General features: G+C 39.0%; 1 protein-coding gene across 1 annotated transcript in view; it reads left to right on the top strand.

The window, feature by feature from the left end:
- The window catches only part of MACROD2 (mono-ADP ribosylhydrolase 2), a 1,996,248-nt gene that overhangs the window by 1,457,960 nt on the left and 516,713 nt on the right, over window positions 1–21,575 (top strand). The window contains exon 8 of the mRNA XM_054724198.1: window positions 9,659–9,732. Within this exon, the coding sequence (XP_054580173.1) occupies window positions 9,659–9,732 (74 nt within the window). The remainder of the gene's footprint in view (window positions 1–9,658; window positions 9,733–21,575) is intronic.

Below are 21,575 nucleotides of genomic sequence, written 5' to 3'. Positions count from 1 at the left end.
CACCAGAGAGAGCCCTCAGTTAAAAAGGCCTTAGATGCTGGAGGTCATAAGTAAAGCCAGAATGCAAGGAAGGCACATGCCAAGGGGGAATATGCGGGATATTGCCAGTATCTGCTATGGTTATTCACTTATTTGTATGTCATATTGTGTGCATATAAGCATATAATAAAACCTGCCTTGTCCTTTTAAAGAATGGCTAAGACTCTGCCATCTTAATAACAGGTTGTGGATGCCTCACTCTTGCCTAACTGTGGTGCCTCTTGCTCTCCCGAGGGAAGCCAGTGACACCCTTCTTAGCATTCTGCTGCCATGGTCACTACAGTAACAGGGGCCAGTGGCACTCTTATTACTTCACCTGTTTTATCTTTTGTGAAACTCAGCCTTTAGCCAGAATTGTCTGAGTGGCTGCTCTAGCAATTGCTTAACGGCGAGGCTCCTTCAGATCATTTCCCTCAAGTAATTTGATTTCATCCTGCTATCAGAATTGCTTTTATGGGATGGAAGGAGGCCCCGGGGGAGGGGATTCACAAAAGCTATTTTGAAATATAAAAATATAAATACATTCATCCCTATACTTCCACATGTACATCAGAGCTTCCAACTTTATCCTTCCCCTTTTCCCCATCCTAACAGGTGTGTGTGTGTTGTGTTCAGGTTGGATTGTTGAGGAATGTTTTGAGAAAAACACAACTCATCTCACACTATATTCTCTTTCACCTTAGCTTGTAAAGTATACTGTTCCACATCCCTTTGGTCCCCACACCAGAACTTTTGTGCTACAATGAAAAGTATTATAGTTATATCCTAAAAAAATTAAGCAAAGTGTACTTTTCATTGCTAGTCAGTTCTGCTGTTGTTAACATTTCAATAAACCCAGTGATACATCCCTCTCATTTATGTCAGTCAGAAATGTTCATCAATGCTGAAGATACCATGTTTATCTTTATTTTACTTGATTTTGTGTATAAATAGAAAAAATTGAGCAGCATGCTTTCTACATTAAAGAATCGCTGGGAAGGGAGGGCTCCAATGTTGATTTAATGTGAGGAGTTCAAGGGACTTTGATTTAAAAAAAAAAAAACACAAACACACACACAAAAAAAACAATTGCTTCTAACTCCTGGATATTTATAGCCATTCAGTACCAATTTGGTGCCTATAGTCACTCTAAAGGCTGGTGAGTATGGCAGCAACTTGCAGTACACATGGGGATTTAGGGTTCCATAAAATGGTTAGTATTTTATCACAGCTTTGGGCCAAGTGCTCTGAGGGGTGGGGTAGGAGTGAAAACCACAACAAAGAAATTGTGCAGCTAAACATAAAATGATTAAGTGCATAAATAATAGTTTCTACACCTGTGAGCTTCATCTGGACATTGATCTCTAGATTGCTTTTTTCTTACAACTGCTAGAAAGGCATCCATAGTTACAGCAGAGGTCACTCCTAGTAACTGGGCCAGAAGGAGATGTTGGGGAAAATAGCAAAAGAGAGAGCCCTAGGTAGACTGTAAATGGTAGATGTGATTCACATTTTAAAGCATTAATTATACCTGGTATTATGTTCAATATGGCTTTTTTTGTAGTAAGAATTTCTTTGAAAAAATTGATTTAAGTCATTACCATATGCCTCTATAGAATATGGAAATCTATAGCTACAAGCAAACCTTCATTTTAAGTCTAAAGTTAGAACTGATCCATGGCTTCTATTTCCAAAACAGGCAGTTTTACTGGCAGAGTTTGTTATATCTATTTTTATTTCAGTAGAATAGGCCAGATTTTCAGTAGAACATGTTGAAGTTCTATATCAGGAGAACAAAATTAGTTTCTACATGGCAGCCTAGGAACTAAGTTGAAGCTATTGGGGAATTATCAACATCAGCAAAACAAACAACAAACAAACAAACAAACAAAAAATGAATGCTAGAGAGGAATATCGTGGCAAGGTCAAAACCAAATTCACTCTTCATTGTATTGCGAGCATTCCAGTTTTCAACAATTTCAACAAATAGTCCAGTGGCTGGGTAGAAGCTCCAGTGAGTGGAATGCTATATCTTTCTGCAATTTGACTGAAAAAGAAATATCTGCCTAATCACTGAGTGCAAGGAAAATGTCTAGTGAGTTATTTGATGTACCAGGAATGAAAACCATTGCAAACTCAACTTGCTATTTCCGTTTTCCCTCTTTTGTTTAAATTGTTTTTATGTTCTGTTGACAAAACTTATTTCTCTGGGTTAAAACTTGTCTCACTGATGTGTAGGGAGAAAACAGGTAAGTCATAAAATGCCTCTGAGCTTCTAGCTATAAAAAAAATATTGATTAGCCTAAACCTATCTGTAATGGCTTTAAATGTGGGCAAGAAAATAGAATTAGTAAGTCCTCTTGACACGTTAACTAAGTAGATAAATACGTTAGTTTAAACTTTCATATACTTCTGGTAGGAGTATAAATTGTACAGCTGCTTTGGAAAACTTTGGCAGAATCTACCGGGATTTAACATCTGCATAACCAATGCACCAGTAGCTCCAACTCCTGGTTATAATCTAAACAGAAACAAGTGCTTATGTCTATCAAATGACAAGTATGAGAATGTTCATGGCAGCTTTATTCATAACAGCTTCAAACTGGAACCAATCCAATTGTCCATCAACACTAGAATGGATAAGTCAACTGTGGAATATTCATAGGATGGAATTCAGCACTACAATGTAAATAAATGAGCTTCTGTTATATGAAGCAACATGGATAAATCAGGCAGGCATGATGTTGAACAAAACATAGTCAAAAGATGTGCACATTGTATCTCCCTGTGTAAGAAATCTAAAAACAGACAAAATCAACTTGTGATAATAGAGTAGAGAATAGTATTTTCTTCAGGGGGTAGTTGTTGACTTGGGACAGGCAACTTTCTGGGATGTTGAAAATGTTTTATATCTTGATTTGGTAATGGTTATATATATATATATATATATATATATATATATATATATATATAGAGAGAGAGAGAGAGAGAGAGAGAGAGAGAGAGAGAGAGAGACATACACACACACATACTAGAGGCCCAGTGCATAAAATTTGAGGGGGCGGGTTCCCTTAGCCCAGCCTGCACCCTCTCCAATCCAGGACACCTAGGGGGATGTTGACTGTCAGTCTAGACCAGTGATGGGCAACCTTTTGAGCTTGGTGTGTCAAACTTCACCAAAAAACTGAGCATAACTCGGGTAGTGTGTCACTTTGAGGAAAAAACATTATTTTGCAAATGTTTCATCCTCAGGAGCAGCAAATGTTTCATCCTCGGAATGCAGCCGCCTCAGCGGCCGTGTGTCATCAGAAATGGCTACGCATGTCAGTGCTGACACGCATGTCATAGGTTCGCCATCACTGGTCTAGACTGTCAGTCGGACATCCCTCTCACAATCCTGGACTGCTGGCTCCTAATGCTCGCCTGCCTGCCTGCCTGGAAACCCCTAACTTCCTCCCCCCCACTAGGCTGGTTGCCCTAACTGCCCCCAGCTGCCGACCAAGTTGCCCCCAATTGCCCCCTTCCTGCTGAGCTGGTCACCCCTAACTGCCCCCACCTGCCAACCTGGTCACCCCCAGAGCCTCCCCTGCTGGCCTGGTCACCCCCAACTGCCTCCTCTGCCATCCTGGTTGCCCTCACTAAACCCCCTGACAACCTGGTCGTCCCATGTAGTCTGCTTGTTCAGTTGTTTGGTCGTCCCTCATCCCGGCCCTGGGTGGCTGGGCAGCCACCATCCAAGGCTTGCTTGCACCTCGGGCCAGCCCTGGGTGACTCTGGAGGCAGGCGCAGGGAGCAGCCCACCTGGGGGTGGGCCCAGCCGTGCTACATGCCTGCTGCTCCAGCAGGGCTGAAGAAACTGGTTGCCGCCATCTTGTGGCTGTGGGCACTGCCATCTTTGAGGGCATGACAGTCAATTAGCATATCCCCTCCTTATTGGCTATGGGTGCCGCCATCTTTGTGAGGGCTTGATGGTCAGTTAGCATATTCCCTCTCTATTAGATAGGATACTAGAGGCCCAATGCACAGAATTCATGCAAGAATAGGCCTTCCTTCCCCCAGCTGCCAGCACCAACTTCCTTCTGGCACTCAGGACCCGAGCTTCCCTCAGGCCACAGGCAGGCACCCAGGACCTGGGCTTCCCTCCAGCTTCCAGCAGGCATCCTGGACCTGGCTTCCCTAGCAACTTCTGCTTCATTTAGAAGGTTGTCTGGAAGGACATCCGGAAGGACATCCAGTCTAATTAGCCTATTAATTAGCATATTATGCTTTTATTATAGATATAGCTATATATATATATATATATATATATATATATATATATATATATACACATTTAGTAAGCAACTTCAATATAAATGTAAATAAGAAGAAAAAAATTTGTATATTGTACATTCATTTGTATTTGTATATTGTACATTCAATATTTACAACAAAAATTAATTTGAATAATCCATCATAATGGATAGGGAACTAAGCTTCAAAATGCCAGCAGCAGGACAGATTTGACTCACATCTGGACACACACACACACAAAAAAAAAACTCCCTGTTCTCCTGGCCCTAAATTATTAATGGTTTATTCATACTCATCGGCCCTCATACTTGGAAGAGATTTTCTATGTCATCTAATTCAATAACACATCTCAAGTTTGTCTGCCGCCTTCCCTCTGGGTGGCCATTCTGCTTTTGTGAACAAAAGTCCCTTGGTGAGCAGAATATAGCTGTGACCTCCTAAGGCAGGCCTAACTGTCATCAAGAGCCCATCCCCTGGCAAAAATCTGTCCTCTTCTATTCATTGGTTTCCTTGTAACCCTTAGTGTCTTGCAGTTAAGCCAACAAAGGACTGTGATGTTGCTGTTTTCTCTGAACATCATACTTTATCTTGTATATACCCACTGAAAGCAGACATATTTTCAGAGATAATTGCCTTGGTAATTCTCTCTCCTTTTTAATTACTATTTTATGCTTTTTTGTTTAATTAATAAGCATATTTTCTGAGCCGGAATTACGTTTTATCTTATGCATCTTTTCAATAATTTTCCTTAGGGATAAAATAGGATAATTGTGATATATCATTATGCTTGGGCAGCTTCTCAGAATCCCTTCACTCTCCCCATACTCTAGGGCTAAACAAACCTGTTCTCCTAGCACTTAGCCTTTTCTGTTATCAATACAAAGATTTATGAGTCCACAATCCATTCACTAATTCAACACGTATTTATCATCTTTTGTGTGCCAGCAGTGCTTTATGGATATAGTGATAAGCAAAATCAGGTGTGATATCTACCTCCTTAGGGCTTTCACTCTATTAATATTATTAATTATTTACAGAAGTAAATGTAAAATTGCAAGTTTAATGAGTTCTGTGAGATAAAGGTACACGGTGCTATAAAAGCACAAAATAGGGAGTTATCAGTGTCAGAGAAGCCTTCCCTGGAGAAAGACTAAGCAGAGGACCAGTAAAAGTTAAAATAAGCTAGGAGAAGAGGACAGGAATGTCATTTCAGGAAGAAGAGACATCATGAGCAAGCCCTTTTGGCAAGAAGCAAAAGGAAACATGCTGCATTCAAAGGACAGAAAAAAAGCCAGTGTGATGAGGTTGAGAGAGCGAAGAGCAATCACAAATGGGATGAGCCTGGAGAGACAGAAAAGATTGAGACCATTCAGGGGAGAAACATTAGCATTAATTTGGGGAATGTTTTGTGGACAGAGCAGCCTTCAAATGCTTGTAAAGAGCATTCCTTGGAAAGTAGCTGAACAAAAATACAAGAGAGAACAGATGGTGAGAAAGGACTGCTTAAATTTAGTAATTTTGGAATGGAAATGTAATATCCAGGTCCAGCTTGTGACCTGGGGAGGAGGTGGAGTGGAAGTTCTTGTTGACAATAACTAAGTCAAAGACCTGGCAGGCCAGGTGTTGGGTGGCTCATTTCTTGGATGCTGAAATCACCCAGGGATTATGGCAAACCTTGAGGTGCAGAAAACCATAACTCAGTGCCAGAGGCTTTGATGAATGTGGGGAAATGACCAGGGTCACAAATAATTGAGAACTGAACATTGTTGCCATGGCTCTGCAATAATTTGTATAATTTCTCTGTTGGGCATTACATCTTCTAAAGGTTAATGCTAATGGCCATTGCAAGTGAGCGTGATTACAGTATTTATTAGCTTTATACAGCCCTATAATTTTATGATTTAAGTGCTTCTTGAACATATCAAAAAGTTAGAAAAGAATTTTCAGGGGAAGAGAATAAAGAAAGAAAACTAAGGTGTAAGTCTAGAAAGGTTCCTCAGGATATAGAATGCAAGGCCAAGAGAAAGTTTACTCTGTAGGAGCTGGATAGTCAGCAAAGGCTGCCATTGTTTGGTGGAAGCTTGTGGCAACTATAGGAAGAATCACTTGCAACAGGCGTGCTAGATAGATTGGAGAAGGGGAGAAGACCGGAAGGAGCACAATTATGATTTGGCTGCAGTTGTCAGGATGAGGCAGATCAGATCCATCAGAAAAGAAGGTAAAGAAAGGGAGGTGTAAGATATCTCAAAGGGCAATGCTTTGAGGACTCAGTTACCAACAGGAAGGACGGTCATATACTGTAGTGACTGGTAGAGAAGTAAAGCCATAGGCAGAAACTGCAAAGTCAGGAAGTGGTTCATTTTGCAGAAGAATGGACGTAACATTTCTGGTTCTGGAGCACATCTAGGGGAGGTATCCAGCTGATTACAGATGCAGGTGGTAAACTCAGGGGAAAGCCTCCTGTGCTGAACCTCTAATCATAAATGCCCATCTTGGCCTCCTTGTTTTTCTTTGCAGCCCACAGGTACTCCTTCTTTCTTCCCCTTCCATTTCCTCTCATCCTTTTCATTAACTCCTTGCTGTTCTAAGCTTATATCTATTTTTTATTTTTTTTAATTTATTGATTTGAGTGTGAGAGAGAAACATTGATTTGTTGTTCCACTTATGCATTCATTGGTTGATTCTTGTATATGCTCTGACCAGAGATCGAACCTGCAACCTTGGTATATTGGGATGACGCTCCAACCAACTGAGCTACCTGGTCAGAGCTTTATAAGCTTACTCCTCCTCTCTCCACTTTATAGCCCCCTTCCCCAAACAGTTTATTCTTTCTTAGAACCTCTCCCCCTTTCTTTCTTAGTTCTCTTTACCTGTGTCCCCACATCCGTAATGGCCTTGGCATGCTTTATTACTGCTACCTCTTGTCAGTTCCGTCCTCCGGACTTTGGGCTTTAGAGGACAGGGACTCTTTAAAAGGGTCTGTGATCTAGACTCCTCTGGTTCAATAATTTGTTTAACAGATTATGTAATTGATTAATTAATAGGTTTTTCTAATTTGATGAGTTTTACATTCTGAAGCCTCCATTTAAGGAAAATGAATGGGATAAAAGAATTCAAAACAAATTCACGATCCTAAATATTATAGATAAATTTACAAAGTTTCAAGAACTTATGCATATTTTTTGTATTACAGTGGTTCTGACTGTCATATCACAGTACTTGAGTTGAGGTTGGCCCTTGTTTATTTTGTCCCCTTTCCTAATGCACTCTCTAACAAAGCAGGCAGAAACATAGTTAGAAGAGGAACATTTTTTTCTCAGAAATAGGGAAAAACAACTTCTTTCACACACATCTTCTCTAAAAGTCTACTGAGATTTAAATCATTAGTATAAACTATTGCAATACATATTTGCCTTCCAATAAAACTTTTTTAATTAATTAATTTTTATTTTTTAATCTTCACCCAAAGATGTTTATTGATTTTAGAGAGAGAAGGAGAGAAAGCAGGAGAAAAACATCAATATGAGAGAGGAACATTGATTGGTTGCCTTCCTTGCATGCCCAGACTTGGGATTAAACCTGAAGCCTAGGTATGTGTCCTGACTAGGAATCGAACCCACAACCTTTTAGTGTATGGGACAATGCCCCAACCAGCTAAGCCACCTGGCCAGGACAAAAACGGTCTTTTAAATTTCAGTTCTCTCCATTTCGGTAACACCTCTCTCTGCATCTGCACTGACAATGTCACAGGAGCCTCCCTGACTAGACCTCCTCAAGGATTTGTTGCTACAACTGGCTAAAGCAGAGAGGAGAGAAAGCAGAAAGCTGGAGTGACATATATTTAATAAATGCTCCAAAAAAAAAAAAAAAAAGGAGCCAGGGGAGGTCAAACAGGTAGGAGGAAACATAGAAGAAGGCAGGGTTGAAAATCCAGGAGGATAATATGCAACTCTTAAGAGAAAGAAAGATTAATAGTTGTCAGGGCCTGGGGAAAGGGGAGATTGTGAAGTGACTGTTAATGTGAACTTTGGGGATGATGAAAATATTCTGGAATTAGTGGTGATGCTTATACAACTTTGTGGACATATTTTTAAAAATCACTGAGTTATATGTTTAAAACACTAAAAAATAAACTTAAGGAAAATCCAGGGGTGAAGAGATTGGAATATGGAGAAGTAGTCAAGGCCATCTAATAGTGAAGCAGATGAAGTCTGGTTGAAAGCCGATGGGATTTGGTGATTAGGAAGCCAGTGGGGAACTTAAAGGGAGTAGTTTCAACAGAATGGTCACTCCCATTTCTTCTCCTTTCTGCTATATAAATTATAACTCAGATGGTTATCCCTTCACATACTTTTATCTGTTGGCAAAATGCCTGATAGTTCTGCAAGTTCAGGAATGTGTTCAGTTTATATAAGCTAAATGGCCATTGAGGATGAGTTTGTGAAATTTTGATATGTGCTCATGCTCACTGGGACATAGTAGAAGTGTGTCAGTCTTCCTGCCCTTTTAAAACCAAAGCCATACAACAAAAACAGGTCAGCTCCTGATGTCTTAATCTCAAACATAATTTCCAGTGGCCCTAAATGAAGCAGGCATTGCCTCATTTAAGTTCTGATGATAGCTTTCAATTGTATGGCTATTTGGCAAGTTGCCCTGTCTTCTGTCAGTTTATTGATGGAGTACTGTTAGCCTTGTGACCCTGGGTCAATCATGTGTATTTTCTGAGCCATATTTGCTCAATTTATAAACTTAGAGTAACTAGAGAGTAATAAACCTTGATTTGAGCACCCCTTATTAGAAAATTATATAAAATGACTTTGAAAACTATCAAGCAAATGTAAATAATGTTTAATTGGTATTTAAATATATATATATAATTGATTTCAGAGAGGAAGGGAGAGGGAGAGAGAGATAAAAACATCAATGATGAGAAGGAATCATTGATTGGCTGCCTCCTGTATGCTCCCCACTGGGGATCTAACTCATAACCCTGAAATGTGCCCTTGACCAGAATCAAACTCAGGACCCTTCAGTCCACAGGCCAACACTCTATCCACTGAGCAAAACCAGCTAGGGCATATTTAATTTATGTTGTCAAATTAGAGAGGCAATTAAATTCTTTAGTGCTTTTGGCTTTATTTTGGTATAGGACTAGTTCCCTTAATGCCTAGTTTGTAGTATCACAGGCTTTGAATCTGTGTGTGCCTTACTAAGGCCCACCTTCTTCAGTATTAATTGGTTGACTTAAATACTGTTTAAATGAGAAAAATCCAGTATCATGCTATGATTGACTTCTGTATTATCTTCATCTTTTTTCTTTATTTTTTTTATTCTGCTCTCCTCTTAGGTTTCCCGAACGAGCCTGCTGCAGTGATTGCCCTCAGCACCATTAAGGAATGGCTGGCCAAGAATCACCACGAGGTAGGGAGAACTACACAATCACTGAACATTCAAGGTGGTGTAATTTCAAAAAAGCACATATATGTATTTTATAAATATCAAGTAGGCCTGGTCATTGAACTAAAGCTAGATGATAATGCTTCATTCAGGTACCATGAGTGATTGAGTATTTTCTTGTAATTATTTTACTGCAGGGATTACATTGATTGGTTTTGGTTGTGAAGAGGCAAAGTGATTGGATTCACTTAGCAATGATCTCATTTTAATATATTTCAATAGTATAGGTCTTGTATGTAAGAGAGAGAACAGGATGGATTTCATTGAGAGGAAGAATGAGGGATTGTCCTGTGCTATTTTCCTTAGAAAGTTATGTTATCTTGGTTGACAGGAGATTTCTGATATAGAGTAAAATTTTGCATCCTGAGTTTTCTTTATATATAACTAATCTCTTCCATAACATAACTTCTGAGTGTGAGATTGGAGTGGACTTGGATTATTGATAGCTAAATAGTCTTGATCGGGATTTTTTATGAAACAAAATGCTTCCATCAGAGTATTCATCACACACCCCATTCTGCTTATTTATTAATATCTTTGGGATTTTTTTTTTTTTGATGAACAGGAAAATTACTCAAGTAAACAAAGCAACACAATAAGTAGTGCACTGTGGAGGCTCAGATGTCAGAGGTTCAGAAGTTTGGAAATTAATAGCCAATAAGTTTCATACAATGAACAATCTTGTGCATTTTCTTCTGATTTTGTTTTTCTTCTCAGATATTCAGATGAGCACTATAAAAAAATGTTCCATTTATGATGGACCATGAATTTAGCTTTTTCCTTGGGTCAGGGATGGATTATTTGGAAATGTTTGGTTTTGGAAATAAACTGTTAAGAGTTTCCTAGTGAGAGATAACTCTTGGTGCCTTTGTGTGTTTAAAGAAATACCAGTGTCATATTCTGCTAATGACAGTAATTTCAATATTTATTAAACAATTATAGACATTGCTGTCTCAAATAGAAGTGAAGACCAAATGGCAAAGCATCTGCATTTTACTGCTTGCTCTTTAGTTTCCTCCTACTTTGAAAGGTATACATCTGACAACTTCAACTTAGAGGATAATTTTAATAACTTCAAAGAAGCAGAATGAAGAATTCTAAAATAGCCAGTTTGCAAAACATATCTTTGACAAGTATCATTTTCATGACAATCTTATGAAAAATCTAGGATAGGTATTGTTTTTCTTATCCTCATGTAGAATCGCAAAGTTAAATGACACACTCAAGCCTTCAGAGTCACAGAGACAAAAGCCTGACTCAGCCCTCCTGACTCTCACAGCCATTCCTCCTTGGAATGTTCCTGAGGCAAGGGAAAGAAGTTAAACACTTTGAAAGCTAATATTTTCAATATATCTCTTGATCATAATAAAGACTCCTCACCTGGAACATCTGTTTTGCAAAAAATGTAGAGGGTTTCATGAGTAAAAGTTGATAAATGAGCTGGTATATGGTGCAAATACATTATTTCCAATAAACTAATGGGATGCTCCCACTGATGAAAATTCACATGTGTCATATTGGCATGTGATGGATGTACACATAACCACACATAACATAAAGGAGGTGATAATAAGGAACAAACATGTTGGTCATGTTTATACCTTATTAATGAGTTCTACTGATAGATTCTTTTTAGTTAACTATTCAGAAAGTTATTTTCCATAGACATTTGTTATCTTAGTATTTTCTACTTCATGGTTTTTGCTCTAATTTCTTTACTAGCCTACTATGTATTTTGCTTATTTCTTGGGTCTATTATAGAAAATGTAGATAATTTGAGTTGAGAAATACTGTTATTGCCATTGCAACTTTAAACACATGCCGTGCTAATTTTCTTTTAGAAGGCTTACTGTTTCAATATGCATTGGCTAGTCCAGCTCACATGGCTCAGTGGTTGAGCATCGACCTATGAACCAGGAGGTCATGGTTTGATTCCTGGTCAGGGCACATGCCTGGGTTGTGGGCTCAATCCTCATTGTGGGGCATGCAGGAGGAAGCCAATCAATGTTTCTCTCTCATCATTAATGTTTCTCTCTCTCCTCTCTCCCTTCTTCTCTGAAATAAATAAAAATATGTTTTAAATATGCATTGGCTAATTTCAAAAAGTTAACTTGAATAATCAGGTTTTATTTAATAAATGGTTTGTAAGTGGTAAGACATGGAGAAAGCTATACCAATTGATGAGCACTACTTTGATTTATCTTTTTCTCTATTAAAACAAATAAACAAACAAACACTGGTTAAGGAAAATATTACTTCTTAGTTGTCTCTTCATTAAAGTATTGTTTTGACATTCTGATTGTTTAAGCTATTTATTTATTTATTTACTTATTTATTCATTTACTTAGTTACTCATTTGATAAATATTTATTAAATCCCACTAAGCACAATAAACTTTTCTAGATATAAAGTACATAACATGGAAAAATATAATTGCTTTTTGATGTTCATAGTATAGAAAAAGTGAAACATAAATTAAACAAATGATGAAATAAGAGAGTTCAAATACTATAAGTGAAACAGGTAATTGGATAGTTAGTTATAAGGGTGTGTGGTTTTAGATAATATAGAGACTACTCTGAGGATGTACTCTTGGAACAAAGATTTATATGATTCGAAGGAGGAAGCCAAGCCCCACAGAGATCTTGTAGTAGAACATTTCACATAGAGGGAGCAGATAGAGAAAAACCTTGAGAGGAGAATGAGTTTAATACTGTTTGCAAGCAATGGTAAGAGATGATGTCATTGAAGCAGAGAGATAAAAGAATGACAGGAGACAAACGTGGGACAAATAGGTGGGGTCAGACCATAGAGTGTTGTTGTTTTGGGAGAGATTTTGATTTTGATTCTAAGTTCAATTGGAATTTGTTGAGGGTTTGGGCGAGGAATAACATAATTGGATTTATCTTTAAAAAGACAAAAAGTCTGGCTGCTTCTCAGAGAATGAGTGGATTTAAGAGATGTCAGAGTAGAAAAGGGAAGACGAAGAGGCTCCTGCAGAGAATCTAGGCAAGAGATGAAGGTCTTTGGAATACAGTGATGGTAGAAGAGGAGGTGACAACATTAGGTTTGTAATATATTTTGACAATACAGCCAACAAGAGTTGAGGGTGGTTTTAAGGTAGGCTAGCTTATACTACAGTAACAAAAAACCCTCCAAACCTCAGTGCTATAGAATACCAAAGGTTTAATTTTTGCTCACACTATTTGTATATTTTGAGTCAGCAAAAGGCTCTAGCTTAGTCAGGAACCCGGGCTGACAGATATTCTACCATCTGAAACATTATATATCACATGATAGATGTTTCTCTCATGTGATAGACAATTGGGTAACAGCCCTTAAATGCTTCTACAAAGGGATGATGCATATAATGTTCCCTCACATTTCATTATGCAGAGCAAGGCACCAGTGGGGCAGGGAAATGCAATTCTCTCATATGTTCAGAACAGAGGCAACTGGATATTAATAATTAGCAGTAATGTCTATCATAGTGGTAAGTTAAATGAGATACATGAAGAAAACAAAAGAGCCAAAAATGACCATTAGCACCATGGCCAGGTGGCTCAGTTGATTGGAGCGTCACCCCATGCTCCAAATGGTTTCGGGTTTGATTCCAAGTCAGGGCTCATACCCAGGTTGCAGGTTCCATACCTGGTCGGGGAGTGCATGGGAGACAACCGAATGATGTTTCTCACTCACATAGATGGTTCTATCTCTCTCCCTTCCTCTCTCTCTAAAATCAATAGAAACATATCCTCAGGTGAGGATAAAAATAAATAAAAAAAAAAAAATGACCACCAGGATTTTGGCCTGAGCACCTGGGTAAATTTTGGTGCATATTGAGAAACTTGGTAGGGGATCATGTTTACATTTTTTTAAGAAAATAAGACTTATGTTACAGACAGTTAAGTCTAAGATAATATTAGATATATGATGAAGATTTCAAATAGAAGGTTGGCTATTTGAGCCTGAAGATCAAGAAGTAAGTCAGAACCAAAGACTTAATACAATTTGTCAGATGGTCATAACTTTAACTTGGGTTTAGGTCTTAGTTTGAGAATGGTTGCAAGAACTAGAAATATACTCAAGCTAATTTATATAAAGGAAGCTATTGTGCATAAATAAACTATATGAAAAGTCTTGAAGGCCAAGAGCTGGAACTAGAGCAGGATCTTATGAGTGACTGGAATTGCCAACAATAAATCCAAGAAGGAGCATGATAGTTCATTTTCATTCTTCTCTTGAATTATCTCTCATATCTCTGTTTAATCATTATTATTTTTTGCACATTATCTTCCCTACTTATTCACTTGCTTAACATGTGCCTACCTATTCATGGGCCAATCAGTTCTGCTTGAAGCAAGGTTAGGGTTTAGCTTGGTGAACAAAGTTGCATCTTCTGGGATTTTCAGCTGGTCAGGTCCTCTGAAATGTTCTTTTCAAAATATGGGGGATGCATGTAATGTGACTCTCCTATCAGCCACCATGTTTTCCTCAGTCAGTGTATGATTCAATGATTCTTTGTAATTTTTTACCATAAATAATAGTAATGTTATGTGAGTAGTGAGCCTTCACATTTTGCCATTAACTTATTATCTGATTTTTTAAACCCTCGGGAAAGGGTACTTCTTTTTCTTTCCCAAACAATAGTTGATTTAATTCTATGTAAGTACACCAATGACCCCCATCTGCGGGGCTAGATATTTTCACATCCAGAAGTCTGACTGGAACACTTGAACCAGAAAAATCATGTTTCTGTCATCCACTATCCACGTGTTTCCTTTGCCCAGAGTCTGAACTGTGAGGAGGCTGTTGTCACTACATATTTAAAGCGATAAGGGACTTGAGGGAGCCCAGCTGAACAAACAGTACAGTTGGGTCTAATTGCAGTGGCTGCAGCAGAAGAGATGGAACAGCCCTTTAATAAAAAAGGAAGGAGAATCCTTAAGAGGGTATATTTGGGGCACAAAAATGACTTTTCAGAACTAAAAGCTATAATGACTTGGGATTGAAAAGTTGCAAAACAAAAGAGAATATTCACTAGTGAGAATTGAATTATTGCTCTGAGGAGACCAGAGAAAAGACTTATCTTACAACATAGAACAGAAATACAAAGAAATGGAAATATGACTGAAGAGTCAAGATATGTGGCAGAGAGACCCAGGGACCCAATATGAGGTTGTAAGGAATGAAGGTTACCCACTGGCATTTTTGGCTAAATTAAGAATGAAGAACATCTGAGTTTAGAAAATCAGAAGAAAAGAATACCAGTTTGCTATAAAAAAAATGACAGCATGTGGCATGATAACCTTTCCCTAAGTTCCCGTTTTTCTCAAGTAGAAACTTCATTACAGAGACAAGTGAACAAAATAAGGGGTTTTTATGGAAATGAGCAGCAGAAATGTGGCCCAGTCTCCTAAATTGAGGTGGCTGCTCTGTGTTGTCGACTGCAGTTTTGTGCATTCCTCAGTATTCATGCAGTCTAAAAATATCATTTCTTGTGAAATAGTTATGTCCCCCCCTCCACAGCTCTGAGTCACCCCCACACCAAGGGACTCGTGGCATGTAGGTGTTCTCTGTAGAAAGTGGAAGAAGAAAGGGATGTCTTTCACCCCTAAAAGCAATAGCCTGATATTGTGAGATGTTTTCCCATGACAGAGGTCATGTTCAGGGATCTCAAATACTATGAAGAAGCAAGCTTCTAAGGCACCTAGCACATATGTTAAGTCTTCTGGGAACTCATCTTAAGGCAAGGTATCTCAGATGAAGATTCCGCGCTGGAAGGAAGATTGATGGTTTCCAGGGTACTTTCAAATGTGAAAACCCTAAAGTGCTAATCGGGCCTCCGATGTAGTGTGACAAAAACTCGACCTCCCTCCCACTCCAAGTATAAAGCAATGGATAGATGGGCAGATGCACAGCATTCTGGAAAGCTCTAATTTAAGCTGTGGCTGTGTATGGCCATCCAGAGTCGAGGCTGTGGTTCACCAGAGACCAGGCCCCAGCTGCAGATCTTTGAGGATGGCATTTCCCAGAAATTTTTCCCATTTAGTCACTCCATGGATATTTCCTAATCTCTTCCCTCATGCCAACAGACCCACTGCCACAAGCAGACATCCTTGTTCCCAGGGGGATGGAGGGGGGACAATTTAATGGGAGAGCCCTTCATTCATCTTTGAAGCCCCTTAGAGGTACCTGCCTTAACTTGGATATCATTGACTGTGAGGAAACCAGCTCCTCATTTTTTAAACCAAAATCAGTTGTCTTCTAAGTGGGAAAAAGATGGAAGTTTTCTCTGACTGCATGCAAAATTGAGGCTTTTGTCTAACATATAGTATTTTTAACTGTGCTTTTAGCACAAATAGATTATTGTTGAAAATGTTGAATGCCATCTTCTTGTCATTTAAATTGTTTACTACGTGCCTTCTGAGGGACACAGGACACCAGTGATATTACTATTTGGCACTTTCAGATGTGGCAGGGCATAAAGAAATGTGTGTATGTTGTGTTGTATTGAGACATATATCCATCTATCTCTGCAATTTGTAACAAGCAAAATTCTCAGACCTTACCCAGTATGGTCTAGGCCTCAACATCAACTGATGGTTGCCAGAGAACAAAATTAGTTTTGAGCTTCTCATTGGTGTTTTTTAGAAGTAAAGATATTGATTTGTGCAGTGTGGAAGCAGTAACACTGTCACCCTCCCTTGCCTTCCAACCTTCATATACACAATCCCCAAAGTATTGAAAAAGGTAAACAGGATCCTTTTACTCCAGAAAATAGAATTGGAAATCTATTGAAGAGATGCAAGTTCAGCTTTCTGAAAGGTTCATATGCTGTTCTCATGATAATTTGACAAGATCAGGGAGGGAGAGAGTCACTTGTTTCTTCATTAAGGATCACAAAGGCAACATCGCACTCTAGGTTTTGGTTCCAAGAGTATTTCTTCTCCACCTTGGCAGAGGTCATTGAGCATATGCAGTGTTAAAAATTATTTGTCAGGTTTTTTTTCAGAATCACATTATGGGTCACCAAAAAACCCACAAAAAACAAACAAACAAACAAAAAAACAACCCAGTGTGGAGCCTGCCTTATGTCTCTGACATGAAATGCTTTAGGATCTTTGTGGTTCTTAAAAGGGGGGCTTAAATGAAACATACAATGATATATTTCTGATGGGAAAATTATATCCTTCACACCAAGTTTCAATTCCTGTGAATGATTTTTTACAGAAATGCAAAACACATAATGCATGGCCCCTCAGTCCCACACAACATAGGGGTGTGGTTAACATTCAGAGAACTGGCAGGAGAAAATGAAGTGCCCAGTGTTCTCTCTGGGGAATGTCTTTTTATGTCCTCAAATGTCATTTGAGAATCTATGCTAGCCTTAGTTTTTGGTAAAATATAAGGATAAAATATGTGTGTTTCATAAAATAAGTTCCATCTTAAAATACTCACATTCTGCGCAGAACTGTGGTTATGGTAATAATCATCATCATTCTAATATGCTGCTATAAAAATGTATCCTTTGACTAGTGCAAGCATGGTCTTCAGGTGGAAACCATGATGCTCATTGGCTGTGACATAATTGAGGAAAATTATTGCCAGACTTTGCACATATACCGTGTTTCTAGGGCTCTTCCAGAACCCTGATGACTTGCAAACAGTTTATGTTTTCTCTCTTCCTCCATCGACCAGCCTTCCTTCCTTCCTTCCTTCCTTCCTTCCTTCCTTCCTTCCTTCCTTCCTTCCTTCCTTCCTTCCTTCCTTTCTTCTTCCCTTCCTTCCTTCCCTTCCACCCTTCCCTCCTCCTTTCTTCATACATTCCTCCTTCCCCTCCTTTTCCTTCCTTCTCTTTGATACACATACACTCACACACACAATACCTTCCCATTTTCATGCTGTCTTTGTTGAGATTTGTGAGACTGACATTGTGGGCCAGAAGTGAGTTTTAACTCTTTATCTTATGGTTTTGCATTGCCATTGTTAGAGTGAAAGCCACACCCCAAGGAAGCTTCTGCCTTAACTTGGTGGGAATGTTCAAGTGCTCATGCCACCATAGACTGCCACACATTAGAGCCTGTCCCATGGGCAAATCCACTGCCTTTCTATCACCACACTGCTTTAGCATCTGGTCACAACATGCACACCCAAGTTCTTAGAGCCAGAAATTAGATCCCCTTGCTATTGCCTCCATGCTTCATAACCCTGTTCCTGTCCATTAGAAGCACAATGTATAGAATAATATAAATTTTGCCAGTTAGCCCGTGTGCCTAGGGTGGAGAGGGCTGTAATAAGTTACTTTTTAGCCTTTAAGTAAGGCTGCCCAAGCATCCTTTCCCCTAGTCTTACTCTGGGTGGAGAGCTTCTTAAAGTTTAATCGTTATTTTTTTCTTCCAGTAGGGCATGTCTGGATAATGAAGGTCCCAGGGTGCTCTGGTGACACCAACCTACAATCCCACGTAGTGTAGGGTGGCTTGTTTATTTCTGTGCTGAGCTGTAATCAACACATGTCCTCCTCTCCCAGCTGTTCTTAACCTAGTACAGTGCCCATTATGCCCCCCTTGCTTTTAGATAAAGAGAATGAAGAATAGAGAGAACTGGAGAGAACTTGGTGGGGGGAAGAATTATGTTTAAATATGTGTTGGTAATCTATATGTATATCACTAAGTCTGGGGATTGTAGAGAAAGTTTTAGGAGATGCAGAGTACTATGTGAAATCACTAAAGGCAGAGAGGAAACCAATATTATTCTGTTACTTATTGTGTCCCATGGCTTGTGTTTGGGACACATGCATTACATGCTTTTATAACACATGCTGTCACTTTTTAACAAAACTTTCTTCAAGATAGATATGTTATCCCTAATTTTACAGATGTTGTAGTTCAAGTTCAGGGAAAATAAAATTTTTAGGATTAACTAGTTGGGCATTGCATGTTCTTCTATAACCCTATTTCTGTGGCCAGTGGCAATTAGTGAAAAATTGAATATCTTACCCAAATGTAGTCACTCAGAGTACATTTGTAGGCATGGATTCCAAAATAGGCTCATAAGAACCTTTCTCTGGGACATTTTTGCAAACTGGAGTTAGGAAAGGAAAATTAGGGTTCACTTTGGCTAAGAAACTGAGAAATGTTGGGATCAGAAGCTGCCAGCAGCCATGTTTCTTGCCATCTGGGGTGGGGGGAGGTTGTGCTTTAGGGAAATATTTTGTAGGAAATGTTACTCATTGTTGGGTAGTCGGCAGTCATAGAGCCCATTCTGCTGGCTTGAGTGAAGAATCAAAACTGAGGCAAAATATGGTATATTTTCGCAAAATAGAATGACACCCATTTTTAGTTTTAACAACTCAAGCTAATAATTCTCAACTAAAGAAAGGGAAGGGCTGAGAGTCATTTGGAGGGCTCCTCCTCGAAAAGCTATATGTTTTGAATAATTCATTTTACCCCTTTCAGAGAACCTGCTCTATGGAACTGTTGCTTTTAATGGGAGTATTTCAGGACCTTCAACTAGGCTGGGTTGAAAAAGATATTTAGAGTCACTGTTCTCAATCGTAAAGTAGTAAGAGCTCTTTAAAAAATTTGGCCTTTCAAAGCTTACTTTCATTTAGGGGGCAAGTCAAAAGATTTTTTGTTTATTTAGCGATGGCTGTATCTTTCTCCTTCTTCACTAACCTGGAGATAAGAAAAAGGCCAGTTTTAACAGAAGCCAGTACTAAATAGAAGCATAAGACATGTGTGTTTGAAAGAGGATGGATCACTTAGCAAAGTATGGCTTTTAAGTCCATAGTAAAGACTGTGGAACAGCTTTCAAGACTCCAGGATTGTGTCCATTAGGCTACAATATAACAGTAGCTTGAATCCTCCTCCATGCAACGAGATTGGGAATTATGGCTTCTGGAAGCTTTGTGGGAAAAGATATGTTGCCCTTCACCACTGGCAATTCTTATCTCCAAAAGGAAGTTTAGTGTAAAGATTAGAACATTGGAACAAGAGTCAGAAAATTTGGGCTCTAGTCAGATTCTTTGACATTCTTACATAAACTTAGACAATTAACTTCCTCTTTCTGGACTCCTCATCTGTGAAATGGGAGGGTAGACCATGTCTCTTCCAGTTCTACGATTCATTGCCATTGATGTTGTTTTCTGGAACAAAACCACTGATGCAGCCAACATCTTGTTTTTGCCCAGTTATCATAGCACGGTCACACCAACATGCATCTTTGTTTTCTCTGAGTCTCCAGGCTCTTCAGCTGACATAATAAAGCATTTGCATATGCTGTCTAGATGCCTTTAAGAAGATCCCCAATTAAAAAATATTATTGATTTTATTATTTTTTTTAATTTATTTCAGTGAGGAAAGGAGAGGAAGAGAGAGATAGAAACATCAATGATGAGAGAGAATCATTGATTGACTGCCTCCTGCACACACCACACTGGGGATTGAGCCTGCAACCTGGGAATGTGCCCTTGGCTGGAATTGAACCTGGGACCCTTCAGTACGCAGGCTGACACTCTATCCACTGAGCCAAACCAGCCAGGGCAAAAAATATTATTGATTTTATAGAGAGGAAGGGGAAGATAAAGGAGAGAGAGGGAGAGGGAGAAAGAGAGAGAGAGAGAGAGAGAGAGAGAGAGAGAGAGAGAGAGAGAGAGAGAGAGAGAGAACGAACATTTATTGCCTCCTGCAAGCACCCAACTGGGAATTGAACCACAACCAGAGTTTGTGCCCTGACCTGGGAATCAAACCTTTAGGTACACAGGATGATGCTCCAACCAACTGAGCTACACTACCCAGGGCCTCATTTTTCATATGTATATTTAGACTCAATACTAACAATCCTTCTGTGGAAAGGCCACCATGTTGCTTTTTTGTAAATGATCTGAATTATATGGTACTTTTAAAATAGCCAAACTTTAAAAGTCTTTATGTTATTAAAGCTGCTGATTATCTGAATGATGTGATATTTTTATAAATAGAAATTAAACCTCTGAGCATGTGGTTGGATCTACATCTGCCACAGGGGTAAAAGGGACACTGAAAGGTTCTACTGAAGGACATTCTATACCATTCTCCTTTACAGAAGCATGTGCTGTCCTTCTTCTTTGGTAGGGAAGAAAAACAGCCCTTTGCTTTGCCCTCCCCTTTAATTGACCAGAACTCATTTGCTGCTATGATTGAATGAAAAATCAGCAGTCCTGCCACTGTCACCTAGCTCAAACCAGAGAAGTACAAAAATTGTTCTTATTCTATGGAATTAAATGGTTTGCTTATGAGAGGAAATGTTCTCAACTACGACTCTGTTTTAGAAGGAAACTGTGGCCACAGCTATAACCATCTCACTGTTTCTCCTCACATGTTTAAACATAGAGATGGCCTCTATAAAAATCAGACCTCCTTTAATGATGACACCACTATCCACTATGGTAAGAAACATGAGTAGGTCTGGCAAAACCATCATTTCTCCAATCTCTTGGCTTATCAACAGAAATCATACTGGAGGAAACCTCACACATCAGACTTGGCTAATGAATTTATGGGTAAAAGCTGATTTAGAGAAGCTGGATTATGAGCTCAGTGACAGGAGGACTTGCTAGCATACCCCTCTCAATCAGACAGTTCTTCTCTGTCCTATTCATGCACTCCTTAGAAGCCTCATCACATGGGAACTTGAGGGTATAGAAGTAAGCTTTAGTGTCTTCATTTCATACCAGGGAGTCTCAACATCTAGTGGATAAACTATTCATTTGAATGAAGCAAGAATAGAAGGATACTGGAAGATTTACAGTTTCCTAAACCCATGTT

The sequence above is a fragment of the Eptesicus fuscus genome, chromosome 12 (genome assembly GCF_027574615.1).
Source record: "Eptesicus fuscus isolate TK198812 chromosome 12, DD_ASM_mEF_20220401, whole genome shotgun sequence".
NCBI classification, from domain to species: Eukaryota; Metazoa; Chordata; class Mammalia; order Chiroptera; family Vespertilionidae; genus Eptesicus; species Eptesicus fuscus.
This window is presented reverse-complemented; position numbering and strand designations above follow the sequence as displayed.